Below are 27,722 nucleotides of genomic sequence, written 5' to 3'. Positions count from 1 at the left end.
AATAAATTCAAACAAAATACATAAATTCTACAAAAAGTATTTACTACCCGAGCAAAAAATATATTTCATGATAACACATGATTAACATATTTAGAATTTCTTACAGTTCCTACAGTAGGTAAGGGAAAAACATAATTTATGCTTACCTGATAAATTTATTTCTCTTGTAGTGTATTCAGTCCACGGGTCATCCATTACTTATGGAATATATTCTCTTCCCAACAGGAAATTGCAAGAGGATCACCCAAGCAGAGCTGCTACATAGCTCCTCCCCTCACATGTCATATTCAGTCATTCGACCAAAACAAGACGAGAAAGGAGGAACCATAGGGTGCAGTGGTGACTGAAGTATTAATTAAAATTTAGATCTGCCTTAAAAAGACAGGGCGGGCCGTGGACTGAATACACTACAAGAGAAATAAATTTATCAGGTAAGCATAAATTATGTTTTCTCTTGTTAAGTGTATTCAGTCCACGGGTCATCCATTACTTATGGAATACCAATACCAAAGCTAAGTACACGGATGATGGGAGGGACAAGGCAGGAACTCAAACGGAAGGAACCACTGCCTGTAGAACCTTTCTCCCAAAAACAGCCTCCGAAGAAGCAAAAGTGTCAAATTTGTAAAATTTTGAAAAAGTGTGAAGCGAAGACCAAGTCGCAGCCTTGCAAATCTGTTCAACAGAGGCCTCATTCTTAAAGGCCCAGGTGGAAGCCACAGCTCTAGTGGAATGAGCTGTATTTTTTTCAGGGGGCTGCTGTCCAGCAGTCTCATAGGCTAAACGTATTATGCTACGAAGCCAAAAGGAGAGAGAGGTTGCCGAAGCTTTTTGACCTCTCCTCTGTCCAGAGTAAACGACAAACAGGGAAGAAGTTTGACGAAAATCTTTAGTTGCCTGTAAATAGAATTTCAGGGCACGGACTACGTCCAGATTATGCAAAAGTCGTTCCTTCCTTGAAGAAGGATTAGGACATAATGACGGAACAACAATCTCCTGATTGATATTCCTGTTAGAGACTACCTTAGGTAAAAACCCAGGTTTAGTACGCAGAACTACCTTGTCTGAATGGAAAATCAGATAAGGAGAATCACAATGTAAGGCAGACAACTCTGAGACTCTTCGAGCCGAGGAAATAGCCATCAAAAATAGAACTTTCCAAGATAAAAGTTTAATATCAATGGAATGAAGGGGTTCAAACGGAACTCCTTGAAGAACTTTAAGAACCAAGTTTAAGCTCCACGGAGGAGCAACAGCTTTAAATACAGGCTTAATCCTAGCTAAAGCTTGACAAAAGGCCTGGACGTCTGGAACTTCTGCCAGACGCTTGTGCAAAAGAATAGACAGAGCAGAAATCTGTCCCTTTAAAGAACTAGCTGATAAGCCTTTTTCCAAGCCCTCTTGGAGAAAAGACAATATCCTCGGAATCCTAACCTTACTCCATGAGTAACTCTTGGATTCGCACCAATACAGGTATTTACGCCATATCTTATGGTAAATTTTTCTGGTAACAGGCTTTCGTGCCTGTATCAAAGTATCAATAACTGACTCGGAGAAGCCACGCTTTGATAGGATCAAGCGTTCAATCTCCACGCAGTCAGCCTCAGAGAAATTAGATTTGGATGATTGAAGGGACCTTGTATTAGAAGGTCTTTCCTCAAAGGTAGAGTCCATGGAGGACAGGACAACATGACCACTAGGTCTACATACCAGGTCCTGCGTGGCCATGCGGGCGCTATCAGAATCACCGATGCTCTCTCCTGTTTGATCTTGGCAATCAGTCGAGGGAGCAGAGGAAACGGTGGGAACACATAAGCCATGTTGAAAAACCAAGGAGCTGCTAGAGCATCTATCAGCTTCGCTCCCGGGTCCCTGGACCTGGAACCGTAAAGAGGAAGTTTGGCGTTCTGGCGAGACGCCATGAGATCCACTTCTGGTTTGCCCCAACGATGGAACAGTTGAGCAAATACCTCCGGATGGAGTTCCCACTCCCTCGGATGAAAAGTCTGACGACTTAGAAAATCCGCCTCCCAGTTCTCCACTCCTGGGATGTGGATCGCTGACAAGTGGCAAGAGTGAGACTCTGCCCAGCGAATTATCTTTGAGACTTCCAACATCGCTAGGGAGCTCCTGGTTCCCCCTTGATGGTTGATATAAGCCACAGACGTGATGTTGTCCTACTGAAATCTGATGAACCTCAGTGTTGCTAGCTGAGGCCAAGCTAGAAGAGCGTTGAATATTGCCCTTAGCTCCAGAATATTTATTGGGAGGAGTTTCTCCTTCTGAGTCCAGGATCCCTGAGCCTTCAGGGAATTCCAGACTGCTCCCCAGCCTAGGAGGCTGGCATCTGTTGTTACAATCGTCCAATCTGGCCTGCGAAAGGTCATGCCCCTGGACAGATGGACCCGAGATAACCACCAGAGAAGAGAATCTCTGCTCTCTTGATCCAGATTTAGTAGAGGGGACAAATCTGAGTAATCCCCATTCCACTGACTTAGCATGCACAATTGCAGCGGTCTGAGATGCAGGCGCGCAAATGGCACTATGTCCATTGCCGCTACCATTAAGCCGATTACTTCCATGCACTGAGCCACTGACGGGCGTGGAATGGTATGAAGGACCCGGCAAGCATTTAAGAGTTTTGATAACCTGGCCTCCGTCAGATAAATTTTCATTTTTACAGAATCTATCAGAGTCCCTAGGAAAGAGACTCTTGTGAGTGGTGATAGAGAACTCTTTTCCACGTTCACCTTCCACCCGTGCGACCTTAGAAATGCCAGAACTATCTCTGTATGAGACTTGGCAATTTGCAAGCTTGTCGTCTGTATCAGGATGTCGTCTAGATACAGAGCCACCGCTATGCCTCGCGGTCTTAGAACCGCCAGAAGAGAGCCCAGCACCTTTGTAAAGATTCTCGGGGCCGTAGCCAACCCGAAGGGGAGAGCTACAAACTGGTAATGCCTGTCTAGGAAGGCAAATCTTAGGAACCGATGATGATCTTTGTGAATCGGTATGTGAAGGTAGGCATCCTTTAAATCCACCGTGGTCATGTACTGACCCTCTTGGATCATGGGTATCATAGTCCGAATAGTTTCCATTTTGAATGATGGAACTCTGAGGAATTTGTTTAAGATCTTTAGATCCAAAATTGGCCTGAAGGTACCCTCTCTCTTGGGAACCACGAACAGATTTGAATAAAATCCTTGTCCTTGTTCCGTCCGCGGAACTGGGTGGATCACTCCCATTACTAGGAGGTCTTGTACGCAACATAGGAATGCCTCTTTCTTTATTTGGTTTTCTGATAACCTTGAAAGATGAAATCTCCCTAGAGGAGGAGAAGCCTTGAAGTCCAGAAGATATCCCGAGATATGATCTCCAACGCCCAGGGATCCTGGACATCTCTTGCCCACGCCTGGGCGAAGAGAGAAAGTCTGCCCCCCACTAGATCCGTTTCCGGATAGGGGGCCATCCCTTCATGCTGTCTTAGGGGCAGTAGCAGGTTTTCTGGCCTGCTTGCCCATGTTCCAGGACTGGTTAGTTTTCCAGGCCTGTCTGTAACGAGCAACGGTTCCTTCCTGTTTTGGGGCGGAGGAAGTTGACGTTGCTCCTGCCTTGAAGTTTCGAAAGGCATGAAAATTAGACTGTTTGGCCTTTGATTTGGCCTTGTCCTGAGGAAGGGTATGACCCTTACCTCCCGTAATGTCAGTGATAATTTCTTTCAAGCCGGGCCCGAATAAGGTTTGCCCCTTGAAAGGAATATTAAGTAATTTAGATTTAGAAGTCACATCAGCTGACCAGGATTTAAGCCATAACGCTCTGCGCGCTTGAATGGCAAAACCGGAATTCTTAGCCGTTAGTTTAGTTAGATGTACAATGGCATCAGAAACAAATGCATTAGCTAGCTTAAGTGCTTTAAGCTTGTTCATAATTTCATCCAATGGAGCTGAGTGAATGGCCTCTTCTAGAGACTCAAACCAAAATGCCGCAGCAGCAGTGACAGGCACAATGCATGCAAGGGGCTGTAAGATAAAACCTTGTTGAACAAACATTTTCTTAAGGTAACCTTCCAATTTTGTATCCATTGGATCCGAAAAAGCACAACTATCTTCCACCGGGATAGTGGTACGCTTAGCTAAAGTAGAAACTGCTCCCTCCACCTTAGGGACCGTCTGCCATAAGTCCCGTGTAGTGGTGTCTATTGGAAACATTTTTCTAAATATAGGAGGTGGGGAAAATGGCACACCAGGTCTATCCCACTCCTTGCTAATAATTTCTGTAAGCCTTTTAGGTATAGGAAAAACGTCGGTACACACCGGTACTGCATAGTATCTATCCAGCCTACATAATTTCTCTGGAATCGCAACTGTGTTACAGTCATTCAGAGCCGTTAAAACCTCCCCTAGCAATACACGGAGGTTCTCAAGCTTAAATTTAAAATTAGAGATCTCTGAATCCGGTTTCCCTGGATCAGATCCGTCACCTACAGAATGAAGCTCTCCGTCCTCATGTTCTGCAAACTGTGACGCAGTATCTGACATGGCTCTTGTAGCACCAGCGCGCTTTATTCTTACCCCAGAGCAATCACGCTTGCCTCTTAATTCTGGCAATTTAGATAATACTTCTGTCAGGGTATTATTCATAATATTAGCCATGTCTTGTAAGGTGATTTGTATGGCCGTCCCTGAAGCACTTGGCGCCACAATATCACGCGCCTCCTGAGCGGGAGGCGAAGGTACTGACACGTGAGGAGAGTTAGTCGGCATAACTTCCCCCTCGTTGTCTGGTGATAATTCCTTTATAGATAAAGACTGACCTTTATTATTTAAAGTGAAATCAATACATTTAGTACACATGTTTCTGTGGGGCTCCACAGTGGCCTTTAAACATAGTGAACAAACAGATTCATCTGTGTCAGACATGTTTAAACAGACTAGCAATAAGACTAGCAGACTTGGAAAACACTGTAAATAATTTTACAAGTAATAAAGAAAAACGCTACTGTGCCTTTAAGAAGCACAGAAAAATGTCACAGTTGAAATAACAATGAACCAAATCAGTTATAGCAAACAAATTTTCACAGTAAATGTATTAAGTTAGCAGAGCATTGCACCCACTTGCAAATGGATGATTAACCCCTTAAAACCCAAACGGTTTTTTTTTTTTTTTTTTTTTAAATTTTATTTATTACCAACATAAGGTACATGAGTAAAGCAGGTCTAATAATACACCACGCAGGGTGAACTAAGCGATTACAAAATTGATAAATACGTTAACAGGTATATTAGGATATGATAATCACATTTATAGTTAAAAAGAAAAACTGTGAGCATCTTCAATAGGTTTGAGTGACATCTGGGTTATATGCATATGCACCTTGATGTTGGGGGTTTTGTTATTTTATAAACTAATACAACTAAACATCATCTACAAAAATAAAATAAGACTAACATTATTAAAACTAAGCAATAGGTTGACTCACGGTAGACTATGGATTATACCCTTAAAGGGGAAAGAAAGAGAAAGATTGAGGTGGGGTAATAATGTTCTTAACAGAATTGGCCCTATTTTGGTTGATGAAGTAGGCTTCGTCATAAAGAACAAACAAATTGAGAGGGTTGTATTATTTCCATTATGAATATGGTCTGAAAGCAGGTATATCGGCCATGGTTATGGCTAGAGCAGTCCCTGAACCTAATATGTTGAACTAATTTGTGGTGTGTACTACAGTTTATCTAGTAGGCTCTGGGCATGTCACACTCAGGATAGAAACCTCCACCACTGGGAGAGAAAAATGAAGGATGGAACAGCCCCAATGTGAAGTGAGGGAATGCCTCCATCCATGTGCCAGCATATGCATTTCAGTTCAAAATGTCAGTGAATCTAACTCATTGAAGTGCATCAGGCTTTATTTCCCCACAATTTATGGTGCATACTCATACATTGACTCTAATCTAAGGTAGAACTTCAGATAATAAGTATGAGCTGTAGATGTTCATAGTGAAAAATATAGGACCTTTTAGGACATAATTTATGCAGGTGCTACGCTTAGCCCTATATAAGAATTCCAGAGAAGGATATGAGCAATACACCATTATCCAGTAGAATAAGTGAAAAGTATGGTATAGGAGATTGTAGGGTGGGGTAAATGTGTCCCTCAAGAAACTACAAACACTTGACATATAAGATTTTATAGGCCTATTTTATATACTGAGCCTTGCTTTAGGTTATATCCGATAGGTTAAAACAGCCCAGAATTTTGACTATTTAGCATTTTATCACAAGTTCCCACCGTTCTGAGGAAATGTTAATTACAAAAGCAATTAAAGACTAACTACATTCTCATTGCTGACCTATGCAGATAAGTGAGAAACCTAAAAACTATCAAAAATATCTATAGCACCTAGAACTAAAAACTATCTATCTACACAAGAAATGCATATGATTTGTTTCACATTCAGTTAGGATGTCTGAATAAACACAGCTTTGCGGCAGGGGTTGGGAGAGCTGCAGTGTCCATAATGCATAGGAGAATTGTGCAGTCTAAGATTAGTGTGCATGTCAGTATTCAATATCCCGTTTGGATTAGCCCTCTCTGCGCCCATAATGATGCTCGTATGTGTACAAGAGGAAGCAAGTACACAGCTAGGAGCAGGATGTCGGTACAGATACAGCTTTGAAGTGGGTCCTGTGAAACAAGTTAACAACGGCTTATAACATCTTTAAAACAAAATAAGTGGCCAACTGGGCCAAAGTCAAGTGATCTTGCGAATTCAACTTCATGTAGAAATTGGAGGTATGGGGGTCTGTTATACCCGCATTTTATGTTAAAAGGAGGGGGTGGATAACAGGTAGCGGTTCAGGGACGCACACTATACTTCAGCCGATTCCAGTAGGCAAGCAAAACTGCCGAAATATATAGCTCCCCCTGCATAGCGCAGTATAAAAAACTCCTTCTCCAGACTGCCCCATGAAGATTCCCGCCTGTCGCCAGGCTTCTGTTGATGGAGGTGCTTTATGCGTCTCAAAGACAAACAACGGGGGGGGGGGGGCAACACAGGCTCTAGCGTTAAATCAGTCCACAGCTGCATGGAATGTTCCCAGTCCATGCTGCTATGCTTCATCTCGCAATCGGGGAGGGCGCCTGTATATGCACTACACGAAGGTGTCAGCTTGGTGTTCCCTGCAGACACCAAGCAGATTTCCAAAGTGCGAGTTGCGGATACATTATCCAAGGTAGGGGTTGCCGCCCGCTCTGTAGAGAAGGTTGCTGACATGTCTGTGCATATCTGCATAGTCAGTGAGGGAGCTGGGAGGGAGCCTTCAAACTTAGTCGAGTAAGCCTTTGTGGGTGAGGTGTTGTCAGATTCGTCGATGCATGGACAGCGATCTTCCATATAAGTTGTCTCACCATTGTGTGTGTCCGGGAGCAACAGTATGGCGCTTTCATTAGCTGTCAAGAAACCAGATTGCTCGGTATTCTGAGCCGTTCCCGGTGCACCTCGGCTTCTTGTACTCTGCAGCATTGCACACAAGTTGTCACAGCTGTTAAGCAGGTTCTCAAGTTTTGGTGAAAAAATTGCAGACAGTGCCATAAACATCTCCCTGTCTGCGTTCATTACCTCGTGGGCAGTTAACTTTGAGCTGAGTCGCTCAATCTTCATATTTACTCAAGATGACTGTCCGGGGTAGAAGAGCTGGTAATCCTTCTATCTGCTAAGTGTTCCCGGACAACTTGCTTGTCAAGGGAGAGGCAGATGGCGTAAATTGAGGCTGCAAAGTTGAAATTAGAGTAGAATTTCTTCAGAGCTGCTGAAGCTTGCAGCCATCTTGTGGAGCCGCCCACCGGAAGTCACCCAAACGGTTTTTATAAGCAAAAAAACGTTTTTTAATACAGTCAAAAAACCACTGTCACAGGTCTGCTGTGACTGATTACCTCCCTCAAAATGACTTTTGAAGTCCCTTAAGCTGTCTGGAGACGACCCGGGTCAAGCAGAAGGAAGCAGGAAGACAGAGCCTGAATTTTTACTGCGTCAAAAGAGCGCTAAAATAGGCCCCTCCTACTCAATATTACAATATTGGGAGTTTCAGTTAACTGTTTCTATGCAGAAAAATTGTCAGCCATGTGGAAAAATGTTATGCCCCAAACAAGTTTTATCACCAATGTACCTCACAAAACGATTAAACATGCCAGCAAAATCGTTTTAAACATCCCTTTTTGAAGGAACATGTATCTCTATTGATAAGCCTGATACCAGTCATCCTACTGCATTTAAGGCTTATAACATCACTTCAGTATTAATAGCATTTTCTCAGTCAAATTCCATTCCTTAGAAAATTACTTTACTCTATATATTTAAACTAGCCTGTTAACAGTCGCTCTCACTGTATTAAAGGATTTTACTTACATTACATCGGTATCAGCAGTATTTTCTTAGTCAATTCCATTCCTTAGAAAAATAATTTACTGCACATACCTTGTTTGCAGGGTTCCCCGCACGCTATTCCCTTTCTGAAAATTACCCCACTCCCCAGAATATGCGAGAACAGCCAGTGGATCTTAGTTACTGCCGCTAAGATCATAGAAAACGCAGGCAGATTCTTCTTCCAAATACTGCCTGAGAATAAACAACACACTCTGGTGTCATTTTAAAATAACAAACTTTTGATTGAAGAATAAACTAAGTATAAAAACACCACAGACCTCTCACAACGTCCTATCTATTAAGTTGCAAGAGAATGACTGAATATGACATGTGAGGGGAGGAGCTATGTAGCAGCTCTGCTTGGGTGATCCTCTTGCAATTTCCTGTTTGGAAGAGAATATATTCCATAAGTAATGGATGACCCGTGGACTGAATACACTTAACAAGAGAAAATTATTTGAAAATGAAAACCATCAACCAATGAGTAAAGTACTTACTTTTTATATGTAGTATTTAAGAGAGAGTTTTGTTGTTTGTTTGTTTTATCTACTGAATCAGTTTTAGCCATTTTTTTTCTGTTTTACACTGAAATTAAAAACTTTACAAGCTAGGATAAAATGAATGCTTTGCTTACATGTTTTCTCAGTTCGTATAGAAACGATCTTAAAAAAGCATCTAAAGCAGATGTAAAATACATGTATTCAAATATAACAGATAGATATACAAATATGTTTAAACTTGTACCTCCCCACAAAGTTGTTTTGCCAACTCTTCCAAACTAGAAGTCAAAGCGTTCATATTTTCATTGGATAAACCGGTCACATTTTTCAACTTGATTTCAGGTGGACTGGAAAATAGAAATGTGAGTAAGATATTAGGTTTATTAGGTTAGTTTAAATATACTTTAAATGAAAATCTGATCAAACTAAAAGGGCATGCTGTCATTTCAAAGGAGCATTCTAGTTGATATAGCAAGGAGAGAGTTTATCATTTGCCTAAGCAATTGCAAATGTTGCTGCTCATAATAAATCTTGCATAAGAAATGTACTTATGAAAACAAAGCAGGAGCTGTGGTACTAACTAGTGGAACATTTGATGGTTACCTGCAACAGGTTGATCAGGTACACATTTTGGTTAGTTATTTACATGCAGAAGGACAAGATGGTATATAAACCATTATGTATCTGTATGCAAACCAGAACATAAATTCATCTTGTAGTCTACATTTATTTCATAGCTACCTGCCGCTGATGAACTAGAAGAAGTCATTTGCTGCTACATCATTGTTCTAGTGTGATGAAAAGAGAAAAGTACACACTATTTTTTTTTTTTAAAACACCATTCCTCAGGTGCCAAATGTATTAGATTGCCCATACACAGGAGTGCAAATCATAGCAACTTGGCCACTACAGGGAAATACTTAAAGGGACATTATACACTCATTTTTTCTTTGCATAAATGTTTTGTAGATGATTTATATAGCCCATAAAGTTTTTTTTTTTTTTGTTTTTTTTTAAATGTATAGTTTTGCTTATTTTTAAATAACATTGCTCTGATTTTTAGACTCCTAACCAAGCCCCAAAGTTTTAGGAGAATACCGACGTATACCTACTCCAGCTTGCTCCTATTTGTGTAAAGGGTCTTTTCATATGCAAATGAAGGGGGGAGGGGGGAGTGTCTTATTTCCCACTTGCAGTGAGCCTACTTAAATGGACAGTCTACTCCAGAAATGTTATTGTTTACAAAAAATAAACCTTTTATTACCCATTCCCCAGTTTCACATAACCAACAGTTATACTAATATGCCTCTGCAGACTGCCCCCTTATTTCGGTTCTTTTCACAGACTTGCATTTTAGCCAATCAGTACTGACTCCTAGCTAACTCCACAGGAGTGAGCACAATGATATATATATATATATATATATCACACATGAACTAGCACTATCTAGCTGTAAAAATAATGTGAGCATAAGTAGGTTTAGCTTTCAACAAAGAATACCAAATGAACAAAGCAAACTTGAAGCAAAATTTTTAAAATTGCATGTCCTATCTGAATAATGAAAGTTTGATTTTGACTAGACTGTCCCTTTAAGTATTCTTTTCAATAAAGGATTACAAGTGAAAAATGCATATTAGATACCAGCTCCTAAGTATCTAAAATGGGCCAGCTCCTAAGCTTACATTTATGCTTTTTCAAATAAAGATACCAAGAGAACAAATAAAAATTAATAGGAGTAAATTAGAAAGTTGCTTAAAATTGAATGCTCTATCTGAATCACAAAACTTTATTTTTGACTAGACTATCCCTTTAAGTGTTTATTGTCCCTTTAAATAGTATTTTAAGTTGTGGTTGCTTGGAACCCTGTAATTTTTCAAATAAAATTGTAAAATAAAAAAGTTACAGTCTACAATAGAATTGTTATTGTTTAAAAAGAAAGATAATCCCTTTATTACCCATTCCCCAGTTTTGCATAACCAACAGATATATATATATATATATATACATACATATATACACACACGTACGTTTTACCTCTGTGATTACCTTGTATATAAACATCTTCTGACAGCCCCCTAATCACATGACGTTTTATTTAATATTTATTGACTTGCATTTTAGCCGTGTTGTGCTAAATCTTAAATAATTCCTCGGCCGTTAACACATTAGTATCTATATGGCCCACATGAACTAGCAGTCTCCTGTTGTGAAAAGCAAAATAGCATGTGATAAGAGGCTGTCTATAGTGGTTTAGAAACAGGCAGAAATTTAGAGGTTAAAATGTTATAAAGTAAAATAATAATGTTGGTTGTGCAAAGCTGGGGAATGAGTAGTAAAGGTATTATCGATCTTTTAAAACAATAACAATTTTAGTGTAGACTGTCCCTTTAAATATTAATAATTAAAATAGTACATGCAATTTTAAAAGTGCCATTTTTCATTATTAAAACTGCTTTGTTCAAGAGTACATTTGAGTGGGCTAATGAGAGATTAGAAGTGTGCACATGCCTTTAGCATTCTATGGCAGTAACGTTAAAACCTCTGTTTAAAAATTGTTGTAAACACCAGTGCCAGATGGCTTAAAGACATGTGCACAACAGAATGCAGAGGCTTTACATATTTGCCGTTTTTTGTACACAGTTTACAAGGAATAAAATAGAGCAATGCAACCACTGCAAAACATACAGCTACTGATCTGTATTACACTTTAAACTAAAGTGCACAATAAGGCATAATCAGTGATCTGTAAGGGTGCACAGCTTCTGTGTCAGGGTGTGAGAAAGCAAACTCCAAGATGGCGGTGCCCATTGTGAAGATGCAGAAACTTCACTTACCAACACTTGTAAAGGGTTAAAACAAGGAGGTATGTGCGTGTGAATATACATATTAGACACTTTTTAACTGATAAGAGACATAAATGGTCATAAGAAGCCATAAACATCCCATAAAAAGACAATGCACAACAAGTCAGTATACTTACACATCAGGGTAGGTTTCAGGGCACTTTACCCACAAATCCACCTTGACATAAGCTACACATCCCTGAGGGTACAAGGCAAGAACAACTTCAGGGGGCTGCTGTATCTGAAAGAAAAAATACATACATCAAATAAAGGAAAGTTTGTAAATAATGCCTAATAATGCTAGTCACATGATTCAGATGTGCGACTAGTGCTGCTGATTGGATCAGCGGCAAATTCTACACTAGATCAGTGCTCCATGGGTACCAGGCAGCACTTCTACTGTGTGTTTAACCCCTTTGCCGGAGGTTAAACACAAATTAGTGCAGGGTAGGTAGTCTTAAATTGACATACTCTAACGTCTGACTATTACGGCCGTTTAAAAAAATGTTTTTTGGTTGACAAAGGAGCACACCAGTCTCAGTACCTTTTAAAATTGACTGTGTGCACAGTATTTACCAATAAAAGCTTGTAATGTACCAGGATCACTAAAAGGGGTTAAACACATAGTAATCTAGGGTTGATAGTCTTAAATTTACATGTTCTACCAGTCATTTGTCAAGTGCTTCCACAAATAACTCCTGAGCCTATTACCCTCCAACCCCCAGTTATTAGGTTCCTCATTTTTCTTTATTCAATCAATTGAAAGATTCCATCACCAGCCCGTCGCAAGCCTCTTCATAAGTCAGCAATGACAATTCCGGCATCCTCCAATCACGGCTTCCCCGGGGAAAACATATTGTGAGGAAACGCCGTGATTGGAGGAAGCCGGTTTCGTCATTGCTAAGTAAACCAGGAAGAAGCAGACGGGGCATCATTTCAGAATGGTGATCCGGAGTTTCAGAAGAACAAGGTAAGTATTTTTAAAATGCAGTGCAATATAAATTTTCATGAATGAAATACAGGTGGCCCTCGGTTTACAACGGTTCAATTTGCACCGTTTCAGAATAACAACCTTTTTTCAGTCATGTGACTGCTATTGAAAAGCATTGAGAAGCAGAGCATTGATTAATAAAGCCAGTAGGTGGAGCTGTCCGCTTGTGTTGCAGCAAAGATATGCAAGCCAAGCAAGCTGAAATGAATCAGTTTAACCAGACCTGAGTTATCGAGCAGATTTCAAAGGAACAAGATCTTCCTGCCTATAAATCAGTCCAGATTGGAATGCATAGAAAGAACTGTTTGCAAAAAATGCAAGTAAAGTCTGTGTTGTGTGATTATTTTATTAGGTTTATAATGGTGTTTAGCAAATGTTTTTGTTCCTTTAACTTAGTTTAATTATATATTCTGTGTTGTGTGATTATTTTATTAGGTTTATAATGCTGTTTAGCATGTAAAGTCTTCATTTCAAAGCTTTAAAAATAGTGTATTAGGTGTTACTTATGACAATTTTGAGAGGGGCCTAGAACCTAACTCCCTCACTTCCCATTGACTTACATTATAAACTGGGTTTCAATTTACAACGGTTTTCGATTTACAACCATTCCTTCTGGAACCTAACCCCGGCGTAAACTGAGGGTTACCTGTAGTTGAATAGTTTTTTTAAAAACCAGGCACTTTCACATGAAAATTGACCTTCACTTTAAGTCTTTCTTTGAATGTTGTATTGTACTATCTTAGTAGTCTTCTTATGTACAGTTTCTGGTGTATTTATAACGTTCTGGAAATATGCTCTCCAGAAAAGTAACCAGTATTAAAGATGAGGTTTAACTAATAAACATCACTACCTATATAGCCAAACATTTTTTGTCCTTACCTGCTTCACCGCAACATTGTTTACCAAATTTCAAACCATATGAAATAAAAAGTGCCATCCAGTGTATAAATCACTTTAAAAATTTTTTATCCAAAATGAATAATATTACACTTTGTGATGTTAAGTTTTAAATTCTTCTTTTCTGTCCAGTCCTACACTACTCATTTGATTCAACCTTCCAGTAATATTAAAAAGGGACATAAAACCTTAATAATTGGCTAGTCACCAATCAGCAAGCGCTACCCAGGTGCTGAACTAAAAATGGGCCTGCCCCTAACCTTACATTTCTGCTTTTTTAACTAACGATAGCAAGAGAACAAAGAAAAATTGATAATAGGAGTAAATTAGAAAGCTGCTTAAAGGGACACTGAACCCAAATTTTCTCTTTTGTAATTCAGAAAGAGCATGCAATTTTAAGCAACTTTCTAATTTACTCCTATTATCAATTTTTCTTCGTTCTCTTGCTATCATTATTTGAAAAAGAAGGCATCTAAGCTTTTTTTGGTTTCAGTACTCTGGACAGCACTTTATTATTGGTGGATGAATTTATCCACCAATCAGCAAGGAAAACCCAGGTTGTTCACCAAAAATGGGCTGGCATCTAAACTTACATTCTTGCATTTCAAATAAAGATACCAAGAGAATGAAGAAAAATTGATAATAGGAGTAAATTAGAAAGTTGCTTAAAATCTCATGCTCAATCTGAATCACGAAAGAAAATTTTTGGGTACAGTGTCCCTTTAAAATGACATGCTCTATCTGAATTATGAGAGAATACATTTGTGTTTAGTGTCCCTTTAATCCTTTTCTTTAGTGCTGACCTTGCCCTTTTGATTTATGGTCAGAGATTGAAATGCCTACTGAATAGAATTTGCCGACTTAAACTTTGTAAACAAATATTATTTATGTTGTAACCCTTGCGTTTGTTAGCCTAGCCAATCATGAAATGTATTAGCCTAAATATGGAGATCAGGAATGCCCTGTCTCTTGTGTATAAATATCCGGGCGGGGACTGACCCCCCAGAGAAAACCTTGTATTGTTTGTTTCTCTCCATACTGCAATGTGCCTGTGAATAAACAAACCCTCTCTAACTGGTCATGGTCTGAAGAGTTAATTCAGTCCAGGATAAATATCACCAACAATAGTTGTTAAGTTTTATTGCATATTTAAATAAAAAAAAAAGTTGTTTGAAAGGCGATTAGTTTTATGATCCTTTAACTCGGTTGTACATTTTTGGATCATCTGGAAAAAACATAATTTATGCTTACCTGATAAATTTATTTCTCTTGTGGTGTATCCAGTCCACGGATCATCCATTACTTGTGGGATATTCTCTTTCCCAACAGGAAGTTGCAAGAGGATCACCCACAGCAGAGCTGCTATATAGCTCCTCCTCTAACTGCCATATCCAGTCATTCGACCGAAAACAAGCAGAGAAAGGAGAAACCATAGGGTGCAGTGGTGACTGTAGTTTAAAATTAAAAAATACCTGCCTTAAAATGACAGGGCGGGCCGTGGACTGGATACACCACAAGAGAAATAAATTTATCAGGTATGCATAAATTAAGTTTTCTCTTGTACGGTGTATCCAGTCCACGGATCACCCATTACTTGTGGGATACCAATACCAAAGCTAAAGTACACGGATGAAGGGAGGGACAAGGCAGGTACTTAAACGGAAGGTACCACTGCCTGTAAAACCTTTCTCCCAAAAATAGCCTTCGAAGAAGCAAAAGTATCAAATTTGTAGAATTTTGAAAAAGTATGAAGCGAAGACCAAGGCGCCGCCTTGCAAATCTGTTCAACAAAAGCCTAATTTTTAAAGGCCCATGTGGAAGCCACAGCTCTAGAAGAATGAGCTGTAATCCTTTCTGGAGGCTGCTGGCCAGCAGTCTCATAGGCTAAGCAGATTATGCTTCTTAGCCAAAAAGAAAGAGAGGTTGCCGAAGCCTTTTGACCTCTCCTCTGTCCAGAGTAGACAACAAACAAAGCAAATGTTTGACGAAAATCTTTAGTAGCTTGTAAGTAAAACTTTAAAGCACGAACGACGTCCAGATTGTGTAATAGGCGTTCCTTCTTCGAAGAAGGATTAGGACACAAAGACGGAACAACAATCTCTTGATTGATATTCTTATTAGATACCACCTTAGGTAAAAACCCAGGTTTCGTACGCAGAACTACCTTATCTGCATGGAAGATCAGATAAGGAGAATCATATTGTAAGGCAGATAACTCGGAAACTCTACAAGCCGAGGAAATAGCTACCAAAAAAAGACCTTTCCAAGATAAAAGTTTGATATCTATGGAATGAAGAGGTTCAAACGGAACCCCCTGAAGAACTTTAAGAACCAAATTTAATGTCCAAGGTGGAGCAACAGGTTTAAACACAGGCTTGATTCTAACTAAAGCCTGACAACATGCCTGAACGTCTGGGACATCCGCAAGACGCTTGTACAAAAGAATAGATAGTGCAGAAATCTGTCCCTTTAAGGAACTAGCTGACAATCCTTTCTCCAATCCTTCTTGGAGAAAAGATAATATCCTGGGAATCCTGACCTTACTCCATGAGTAGCCCTTGGATTCACACCAATAAAGATATTTACGCCATATCTTATGATAGATTTTCCTGGTGACAGGCTTTCGTGCCTGAATTAAGGTATCAATGACTGACTCGGAGAAACCACGCTTTGATAAAATCAAGTGTTCAAACTCCAGGCAGTCAGCCTCAGAGAAATTAGATTTGGATGGTTGAAAGGACCTTGAAGTAGAAGGTCCTGTCTCCTGCGTGGCCACGCAGGCGCTATCAAGATCACCGATGCTCTCTCCTGCTTGATTTTGGCAATCAGACGAGGGAGCAGAGGAAACGGTGGAAACACATAAACCAGGTTGAAGGACCAAGGCACTGCTAGAGCATCTATCAGCGTTGCCTTGGGGTCCCTGGACGTGGATCTGTAACAAGGAAACTTGGCGTTCTGGCGAGACGCCATGAGATCCAGTTCTGGTTTGCCCCAACGATGAACCAATTGTGCAAACCCCTATGGATGGAGTTCCCACTCACCCGGATGAAAAGTCTGTAGACTCAGAAAATCCGCCTCCCAGTTCTCTACACCTGGGATATGGATAGCTGATAGGTGGCAAGAGTGAATGTCCGCCCAGCAAATTATCTTTGAGACTTCTAACATCGCTAGGGAACTCCTTGTTCCCCCTTTATGGTTGATGTAAGCCACAGTCGTGATGTTGTCCGAATCGCCACCAGAAAAGAGAAGCCCTGGTCTCTTGATCCAGATTTAGTAGAGGGGACAAATCTGTGTAATCCCCATTCCACTGACTGAGCATGCAGAGTTGCAGCGGTCTGAGATGTAGGCGTGCAAACGGCACTATGTCCATTGCCGCTACCATTAAGCCGATTACTTCCATGCACTGAGCCACCGAAGGGCGAGGAATGGAATAAAGAACACGGCAGGAATTTAGAAGCTTTGATAACCTGGACTCCGTCAGGTAAATTTTCATTTCTACAGAATCTATCAGAGTCCCTAGGAAGGAAACTCTTGTGAGGGGGGATAGAGAACTCTTTTCCTCGTTCACCTTCCACCCATGCAACCTCAGAAATGCCAACACTATGTCCGTATGAGACTTGGCAATTTTGAAGTTTGACGCCTGAATCAGGATGTCGTCTAAATAAGGGGCCACTGCTATGCCCCGCATCCTTAGGACCGCTAGAAGCGACCCCAGAACCTTCGTAAAAATTCTTGGGGCTGTAGCTAACCCAAAGGGAAGAGCTACAAACTGGTAATGCCTGTCTAGGAAGGCAAACCTGAGAAACTGATGATGATCTTTGTGTATCGGAATGTGAAGATAAGAATCCTTTAAATCCACTGTAGTCATGTATTGATCCTCCTGGATCATAGGTAGGATGGTACGAATAGTCTCCATCTTGAATGATGGAACTCTGAGGAATTTGTTTAAGATCTTTAGATCCAAAATTGGTCTGAAGGTTCCCTCTTTTTTGGGAACCACAAACAGGTTTGAGAAAAATCCCTGTCCCTCCTTTGGAACTGGATGGATCACTCCCATAACTAGGAGGTCTTGTACACAGTGTAAGAATGCCTCTCTCTTTATCTGGTTTGCAGATAATTGTGAAAGGTGAAATCTCCCTTTGGGGGGGAAGCCTTGAAGTCCAGAAGATATCCCTGGGATATAATTTCCAACGCCCAGGGATCCTGGACATCTCTTGCCCACGCCTGGGCGAAGAGCGAAAGTCTGCCCCCTACTAGATCCGTTACCGGATAGGGGGCCGTTCCTTCATGCTGTCTTAGAGGCAGCAGCAGGCTTTTTGGCCTGCTTACCTTTGTTCCAGGCCTGGTTAGGTCTCCAGACCGTCTTGGACTGAGCAAAAGTTCCCTCTTGTTTCGCATTAGAGGAAGTTGATGCCGCACTTGCCTTGAAGTTTCGAAAGGCACGAAAATTAGACTGTTTGGCACTTGATTTGGACCAATCCTGAGGAAGGGCATGATCTTTTCCTCCAGTGATATCAGCAATAATCTCCTTCAAACCAGGCCCGAATAGGGTCTGCCCCTTGAAGGGAATGTTAAGCAGCTTAGACTTTGAAGTAACGTCAGCTGACCATGATTTAAGCCATAGCGCTCTGTGCGCCTGGATAGCAAAACCAGAATTCTTAGCCGTTAGTTTAGTCAAATGAACAATGGCATCAGAAACAAAAGAATTGGCTAGCTTAAGTGACCTAAGCTTGTCAAGTATGTCATCCAATGGAGTCGCTACCTGTAAAGCCTCTTCCAGAGACTCAAACCAGAACGCCGCAGCAGCAGTGACAGGAGCAATGCATGCAAGGGGCTGTAGGATAAAACCTTGTTGAATAAACATTTTCTTAAGGTAACCCTCTAACTTTTTATCCATTGGATCTAAGAAAGCACAACTGTCCTCGACAGGGATGGTAGTACGCTTTGCTAGAGTAGAAACTGCTCCCTCCACCTTAGGAACTGTCTGCCATAAGTCCCGTGTGGTGGCGTCTACTGGAAACATTTTTCTAAAAATCGGAGGGGGAGAAAACGGCACACCTGGTCTATCCAATTCATAGGTAATAATTTCTGTAAACCTTTTAGGTATTGGAAAAACATCAGTGCACACAGGCACTGCATAGTATTTATCCAGTCTACACAATTTCTCTGGCACTGCAATTGTATCACAGTCATTCAGAGCAGCTAAAACCTCCCTGAGTAACACGCGGACGTGTTCAAGCTTAAATTTAAATGTAGAAATATCAGAATCAGGTTGCATCATCTTCCCCGAGTCAGAAACATCACCCACAGAAAGAAGCTCTCCTTCTTCAGCTTCTGCATATAGTGAGGCAGTATCAGACATAGCTCTTAAAGCGTCAGTATGCTCTGTATTTCGTCTAACTCCAGAGCTATCTCGCTTTCCTCTAAATTCAGGTAGTCTGGCTAATACCGCTGACAGTGTATTATCCATGACTGCCGCCATGTCTTGTAAAGTAAACGCTATGGGCGCCCTAGATGTACTTGGCGCCGTTTAAGCGTGAGTCCCTTGAGCGGGAGTCAAAGGATCTGACACGTGGGGAGAGTTAGTCGGCATAACTTCCCCCTCGTCAGATTCCTCTGGTGATAAATTTTTTAAAGACAGAATATGATCTTTATTGCTTAAAGTGAAATCAGTACATTTGGTACACATTCTAAGAGGGGGTTCCACCATGGCTTTTAAACATAACGAACAAGGAGTTTCCTCTATGTCAGACATGTTTGTACAGACTAGCAATGAGACTAGCAAGCTTGGAAAACACTTTAAATCAAGTTAACAAGCAAATATAAGAAACGGTACTGTGCCTTTAAGAGAAACAAATTTTGTCAGAATTTGAAAAACAGTGAAAAAAGCCAGTAAATCAAACGAAATTTTTACAGTGTGTATAATAAGCTAACAGAGCATTGCACCCACTTGCAAATGGATGATTAACCCCTTAGTTAAAAAAACGGATTAAAAAAAAAAACGATAAACGTCTTTTAACAGCCACACCAACTGCCATAGCCTTGCTGTGGGCCTACCTTCCCCAACAAACGATTTTGGAAAGCCTAAGAGCCCTTTAGAGATGTCCTATAGCATTCAGGGGACTCCTGGAGGAAGCTGGATGTCTTAGTCTGTAAAAGTTACTGTGCAAAAAAGCGCTAAATTAGGCCCCTCCCACTCATAGTAACACAGTGGAAAGCCTCAGGAAACTGTTTCTAGGCAAATTTAAGCCAGCCATGTGGAAAAAACTAGGCCCCAATAAAGTTTTATCACCAAAGTATATATAAAAATGTTTAAACATGCCAGCAAACGTTTTATATTGTAAATATAAAAAAAGAGTATTACCTCAGAAAGTAAGCATGATACCAGTCGCTATTAAATCACTGTATTCAGGCTTACCTTACACAAATTTGGTATCAGCAGCATTTTCTAGCATTCACATCTTCTAGAAAAATCTTAACTGCACATACCTCATAGCAGGATAACCTGCACGCCATTCCCCCGCTGAAGTTACCTCTCTCTTCAGTCATGTGTGAGAACAGCAATGGATCTTAGTTACAACCTGCTAAGATCATAGAAATCACAGGCAGATTCTTCTATTTTTCTGCCTGGGACAAAATAGTACAACTCCGGTACCATTTAAAAATAACAAACTTTTGATTGAAGCAAGATAACAGCTACATTTCACCACTTTGCTCTTACTACCTCCATGCTTGTTGAGAGTTGCAAGAGAATGACTGGGTATGGCAGTTAGGGGAGGAGCTATATAGCAGCTCTGCTGTGGGTGATCCTCTTGCAACTTCCTGTTGGGAAGGAGAATATCCCACAAGTAATGGATGATCCGTGGACTGGATACACCTTACAAGAGAAAGACAACTTCACAAAGCCCACTACCAATATTACTGATAAATTATTTATTACACAACAAAAAGCCTAAGAACGGACATAAAAACATTGTTTGATCCTCCAAGTTCCTTTGAAGTTAACGGACATTCATGTAGTTACTAAGTCTTCCCTACTACCATTTTTTATTAAAGGTACAATCCTACCAAAATTTGAGTCCCACTGGGAGAAAGGCTCTATATAAAATAATAATAATAATAATAATAATAATAATAATAATAATAATAATAATAATAATAATAATAATAATTATTATTATTATTTATTATTATTATTATTATTATAATTATTATTATAAAAGCAAATAAAAAAAGCATGTGATAAGAGGCTGTTTGTAGTGCCTTACAGGCAGAAATGTAGAGGTTTAAATGTTATAAAATATATTAATATAACAATGTAACCAACAAAGCTGGGGAATGGGTAGTAAAAGGTGTTTATCTTTTTAAACAATAACAATTTTGGTGTTGACTGTCCCTTCAAGTATGCTCTGTGCACCAGCATTTTAAGCAGCATTTGCTCAGAGAGTCTAAGGTGCTTGTATCATCTGGTAATAACTTAATTTGCTAATTGCTGACAGTCCAATACAAGCGCTCTGAGCAGCTGCAGTATTTAAAATGCTGGTGCACTGAGAATATCTAGCTATGCTTCACATGCACGTGCAGAGAAAACTGTTAACACTAAAAACAGTGGTAACTTTTAGCGTGCAATGGTAAATGCTGCCTTCATTTACCATTGCACGCTATGGTTAGTGTGCAATGCCATCCGCTGCTCGCGCACAAACAAGGGCTGTCAATATACGCAATCAGAAAAGTCTGGGGTAGGGGATTTATGTACACAACATAAAAGGTGGAGAAGTGGTTTAAGAAACAGCGGGTCTGATAACTGCTGCTTCTTAAATCTGTGGTACAGCCTGCAGCCGACGGCACTCAGACCCCTTGATAAATGGAGCTCTATATAGAAGCATTTTTGCCAAAACATGTATATTGCAAATTTGTTTCTATTGAAAGATGTAATTCATCTATGTGCATTTAAATCTTGACCAGAATGACCCTATAACTGAAACTACATTCAAAACGCTCCAATCATTGGTTAAATACAACAGATATTGGTGAAGCTAGCACACACACAAAAAAAAACACAATGAATATTATTTAAGGTGCACCGAATATTTACTCTTTTATTTATTTATTTATTTAGTAATGCAAATAAACCAGAAAGAGAAGTACCACTTAAAAGGGACACTGTACTCAAAAATTTTATTTTGTGATTCACATAGAGCATGCATTTTTAAGCAACTTTCTAATTTACTCCTATTATCAAATTTTCTTCATTCTTTGGGTATGTTTATTTGAAAAGCAAGAATGTAAGTTTAGATGCCGGCCCATTTTTGGTGAACAACCTGGGTTGTCCTTGCTGATTGGTCAGCACCAATAAACAAGTGCTGTCCATGGTCCTGAAGCAAACATTTGCTGGCTCCTTAGCTGAGATGCCTTCTTTTTCAAATAAAGATAGCAAGAGAACAAATTAAAATTGATAATAGAAGTAAATTAGAAAATTGCTTAAAATTGCATGCTCTATTTGAATCATGAAAGAAAAAATTTGGGTCCAGTGTCCCTTTAACATTTTGATTGGTTTTAATAGGTTGTGAAGACAGAAGTAATTTTTTACAGTAACATTCAAAATATGGACGGACAAACACACTTGAAAAACCCAAGGCCATTCATGAACAAATTATTCAAAATAACGCATTCAGGCATTAGACCATTGAAATAAAATAAAAGGCGACTTCCATTCATGAATGTATAAAATACTTCATGCAGAAAACTCCTTTGTTTCAAGCGTTTGCCGTTCTGAGCTGCTCAGGCAGCCCACGGCAGAATACTGTTTTGCTAGAGAGGTGACATTTTCACCTCTTAGCCAATAGCCGTGCGGGAAATCCGGCTTGGCGCACTGGGAGTCGGATTTCCCGCACGGCTATTGGCTAAGAAGTGGAAATGTCACCTCTCTAGCAAAACAGTATTCTGCCGTGGGCTGCCTGAGCAGCTCAAAACGGCGAACGCTTGAAACAAGTAAAGGAACATTCAGCATGAAGTATTTTATACCTAATGAATGAAAGTCACCTTTGTTTCAATGGTCAATCCTAGCATTTCAAAAACACTAGGATTGACTTACACTTTTAAACAAGTGACACTTAAAAATAGTTTATATGGAGTTTAGGTAAATGTGAGGTGGGTGCAGATAAGTGATAAAATGTCACAAACTTACATACATTTGCATAAATGCTTTGGCACAGTAAGGTAGGGAATGTCACAGTTAAGGATGGGATTGTGGGCTGTGTACATACGTATTAAAAAGTTACAATAAACACTAAATAAATGCTAGATAGAATTATGCATTCAAAGAAAAGATTGGTCTAAGAATAACATGAGTACAGTGAATTAATGTTGACAAGCACAGTAATAACAAATAAAATCAATTACTGTTGAAGGTCCAATTATGGTCTAATAAACATAAAAGCTTGATTAAAAGATCATATATAAATACATATGAAAAATATATAAAAAAAAAAAATATATATATATAGAATAGGCAAAAACATCAATGACTCCTGGCTATGAATACAGTAATCAAGAGATTGTCAAAAGTTTATAAAATCAAAATTAGGAGATGAAAATCCTGGTCCCTTTTGGGCATCTACTTACACTCTTCTACCTCAATCAGTATGAGGTAAGGGCCGCACAGTGTAGAAAAGGTCTTGTCATAGACACCAGGGATAGCTTGTCTCCACGTTGTATAGTAGTAGTATCCAACGTTGTCCAAAAATGCAGTCACAGATCACATGTAATACAAATGGATAGAGGGATAGTGCAACACAATTTTATCTTCTGATGAAGAAGGTCTACATTGCCTTTGAAACAAGTCAGGATTTCTTTGTAGATAATGCCACTGTTATCATCCTTATATGCATCCAGCTTGAGAGAAGTTTTATATATTTTGTGGAAGTGTTTTGTGATTACCTCATACTTATGTGAGCTCACAACCATATGGTGCTCAATGTATGTTTGTAAGAAATAAAAAACTGTGTTGCACTATCCCTCTCTCCATTTGTATTACATGTGATCTGTGACTGCATGTTTGGACAACGTTTGGAAACAAGCTATCCCTGGTGTCTATGACAAGACCTTTTCTACACTGTGCGGCCCATACCTCATACTGATTGAAGTAGAAGAGTGTAAGTAGATGCTCAAAAGGGACCAGGATTTTGATCTCCAAATTTTGATTTTATGAACTTTTGACGATCTCTTGATTACTGTATTCATAACCAGGAGTCATTGATGGTTTTTCGTATATATTTTTCATATGTATTTATATATGATCTTTTAATCAATCTTTTATGTTTATTAGACCATAATTGGACCTTTAACGGTAATCTATTTTTTATTTGTTATTACTATGCTTGTCAACATTAATTCACTGTGCTTAATTTTATTTTGACATTATTGCATATATATTTTTTATTTTCCTTTGCACCAATTCACAAACCCCTTTCTTCCTTTTTAAAATCTTCTATATTGTGTATCTAGATTTGAGGGAATATGGAAACACAATAGGTGAATTTTTGGCAGCATTTAGATTTCTTATTTCTCTTTCACAGCGCCCAGGTCACATCTCCTTTTTAAAGTTTCATTAGCTGTATAAATATTGACAAAATAAGTGTAAACGTTTAGGGTCTATAAAACAATAGGAGCTGCCATGTTGTAACTTAGGTTACCTTCTCTGTTGTGGCCAATTAGGGACAGTTATAAATAGGTCACTAGAGGTTGCAGTGAATAGCTGTGTGGAATATAACAGTGTTCTGCACTTTCATATCTAACAGGAACTGAAAGACATTTCTTGCTCGTGCACGGTATTTTGCACATGCGTATTTTTATCGTCAAGGATGGCTTTAAAACCCGGAACAAAACAATACTGCTCAGTTGCATAGCGGTTCTTATATGTGGCTGACCTGTATACTGAAGCTTAGCCGGCAGACCAGGTTTTAAAAGCCCTCTTTGACGATCAAAATACAATGCAAATGCGCAAAATACTGTGCACGAATAAGAAACGTCTTGCTTGACACGGACACCATTCTTTTCAACAAAGCCTTCAGTGAGGATGACGTCAGGGAAAAAAGGGGTCTGGCAGCCATTTCAAATCGGCCGGATGATGCAAAGTAAGGGATTTTTAATGAAAACTAGATCTGCATTAGCCGTGGGCTAAAGGAGGATTAAAACAACATTAACAACTACATAGGAATAAGTCATTCCAAATTTTGTGTTGCTTGTCACATTAATGTAAAGAAAATGTTTTACTAATATGTGCAGCCATGCGATAGGTTGATTACAACAAATGTGTCGGCCCATATCATTGTGCCAATATATGGATTTATAAATGTTCCCATATTCATTTACCTAGACAGCAAACAAATGAAAAACTCAACTTTAAAAGGAAAGAAAAGGTCAAAATTAAGCTTTCGTGATTTAGTTAGAGCATGCCATTTTAAGTCACTTTTAAATTCACTTCTATTTTCAAATGTGCTTTGTTCCCTTGGTATCCCTTACTGAAAAATAATATGCATATATCCTACACTAGTGGGAACTAGCTGCTGATAGGTGCCTGCACACATTTGTCTCTTGTGATTGGCTAACTAGATGTGTTCAGCTAGCTGTCAGTAGTGCAATGCTATATGCAATAATAATATTTTGTTCTAGAAAACATTTCCTATAGCACAGCAAGAATGCATGTGGCAAGTATACTGTTACATGACAAGCATTTTAGTACAAACGAAATACGCATGGGCGAAATTTCAGGATTTGGCATTTGTTTGCTAAACAATTGCGATATATGGTCACAGGCAGCTGAATTCGGATTGTCTCAGCATCAGTGTGAAAAAACACACAAAGATCTATGCAAATAAATTTAGCTGAATACCGCTACCTGCAGCCATATCATCAGTCATTTGTTTAGGAAATGAATGTCGAATCCCAAAATTTCACCAATGCCTACTAAATAAAAACATTTCAGTCACTTTCATAAAATGTATGATGCAATCATATTATCAGTAATAAGCGATAACAAGTTTTATTCATATGGTTTAAGCACATAAAAAAAAAAACTTGGACAGTCTACTCCAGAATTTTTTTTGTTTAAAAAGATAGATAATCCCTTTATTACCCATTCCCTAGTATTGCATAACCAAAAACGTTTTTATTAATATATCTTTACCTCTATGATTACTTTGTATCTAAGCCTCTGCAGACTGCCAACCTGTGTCAGTTCTTTTGACAGGCAGGCATTTTAGCCAATCAGTGCTGACTCCTAGGTAAATGCACTTGAGTGAGCACGTTATCCATATAACACACATGAACTAGCGCTGTCTAGCTGTAAAAAAAAAAACTGTCAAAATGCACTGAGATATGAGGCGGCCTTCAAAGTATAAAAATTAGCATATGAGCCTACCTAGGTTTATCTATCAACAAAGAATACCAAAAGAACAAAGCAAATGTAATGATAAAAGTAAATTGGAAAGTTGTTTAAATTTGAATGCCCTATCTGAATCATGAATGTTTAATTTTGACTAGACAGTCCATTTACATTTAAAAAGATCTGCATTATCAATGTGGTTCAAGCCATTTGCGTATTTATTTTTATGCCTAAAGAGAAATGTCACATATCACAGAGACCAGTAACTCACATGTACGGACACATATTGTGAACCAAAAGGAACTCAGTGGTACATTTGAAACCAATATAAAAACTTGTATCCCTGCTTTTAAACCATATGAAAGTGTGTAATACACATTTATTCAGTTTTTAGGAAATATTTGATGTATTAAACTAAATATGTGGCATCACCCCCTTTTATGCTATAGTTTATCTAAATGAAGAATCATAGCCAGTAACACACATGTTAATATGTTTTCTGTGTGTACAGCTGTCTTGGCACTATCAGTTCAATTGCTCACAACAGAGTTTGGCAGCAAGCAGATAGGAAAGGTTTGTAAAATGATAAGGTGCAGATTAATGCAGTTGAGGCGCATTTGCTAGGTTTTTGATAAGCAATTCCATCCAATACGGCTGTCTGAGCTGTAAAATCAACACATGTAGAGACAAAAATGTGCAAAGTACAGTATTCCTGCCATTATTGATTATGACTGGTGAGTACCTGTATTTCACTCTTTTTTCATGCAACTTTACCTCTATGCCTTATTTTGAACAGACCTGCAAGTGTTAGTACAGGTAAATTAGAAAACTTGAGTGTGCGTGTGTGTGTGTGTGTGTGTATATATATATATATATATATATATATATATATATATATATATATATCGTTGCACAGGTATTGTTATTACGGTATTTATTTGGAAAACACCAGAATTTACTAAAGCTCAATCATTTTGTAGTCTCCAACTTAACACAAATATGCAATCAATGCGAGTGCAGAGTGGTGCACTTGGATTTCCCTTTACCTTCCAGGGAGCCTTCTTTCTCAGGTCAGTAAAGTCTTTCCCATAGATGGCCTCCAGGGCCTGTAGTTCATTCTCCTGCCGGTGGGAGTGGGTTTCAGGGGGATCAGGGGCAGGCTGCAGGGGGCGCAGCTGACCCCCAGACGTTTCATCCACATGGCTGGATACCTGCAAGTTGTCCGGGGCTGAAATGTCACTTGGAAGCACTGCTTTGCCCCGGCTACCTGCCATATTACAACGAAAACATCCCGATATACTTTTAGCTGTCGCCTTACTAGTGTAGATTCAGAGGAGAAGCCCACTAAGAGCGCAGACGTCACAGACTACTTTTGGTGAGGCAGTTACGGCCATGTGAACTAAGGGCAAATAACCTTAGAAAGTCGCAAGGCTGCCATATTTGGTAAGGGCACATGTGATGCTATATACGTCACAGCCCTAGAGTGAGCCAGGCCACCGTCTTTAATTAGGGCAATGACGTGTACCTTCTCAGTTTACTTTATTTGGGTAATTTTCTTCGGAGTTGATACAAAAATGTCAGCTTTAAAGACTTTTCCTCTCTTCCTTGAGGTCTGGAAAGCTGGATCATTGCTTCAAACCTGATCAAAAGAGGACGTATCTTTCAATTACTGGAAGAGCTAGA

General features: G+C 39.4%; 1 protein-coding gene across 1 annotated transcript in view; it reads right to left on the bottom strand.

Annotated features, from left to right (window-relative positions):
• The window catches only part of EIF2AK4 (eukaryotic translation initiation factor 2 alpha kinase 4), a 396,156-nt gene extending 368,681 nt beyond the window's left edge, over positions 1–27,475 (bottom strand). Inside the window, exons 1-3 of the mRNA XM_053697714.1 lie at positions 27,086–27,475; positions 11,904–12,007; positions 9,168–9,270 (exon numbers count right to left, since the gene is read on the bottom strand). Of these exons, the coding sequence (XP_053553689.1) occupies positions 9,168–9,270; positions 11,904–12,007; positions 27,086–27,313 (435 nt within the window). The 5' untranslated portion in view covers positions 27,314–27,475. The remainder of the gene's footprint in view (positions 1–9,167; positions 9,271–11,903; positions 12,008–27,085) is intronic.
• Positions 27,476–27,722: the final 247 nt, after the last annotated feature.

Source organism: Bombina bombina, chromosome 1 (genome assembly GCF_027579735.1).
Source record: "Bombina bombina isolate aBomBom1 chromosome 1, aBomBom1.pri, whole genome shotgun sequence".
NCBI classification, from domain to species: domain Eukaryota; kingdom Metazoa; phylum Chordata; class Amphibia; order Anura; family Bombinatoridae; genus Bombina; species Bombina bombina.
This window is presented reverse-complemented; position numbering and strand designations above follow the sequence as displayed.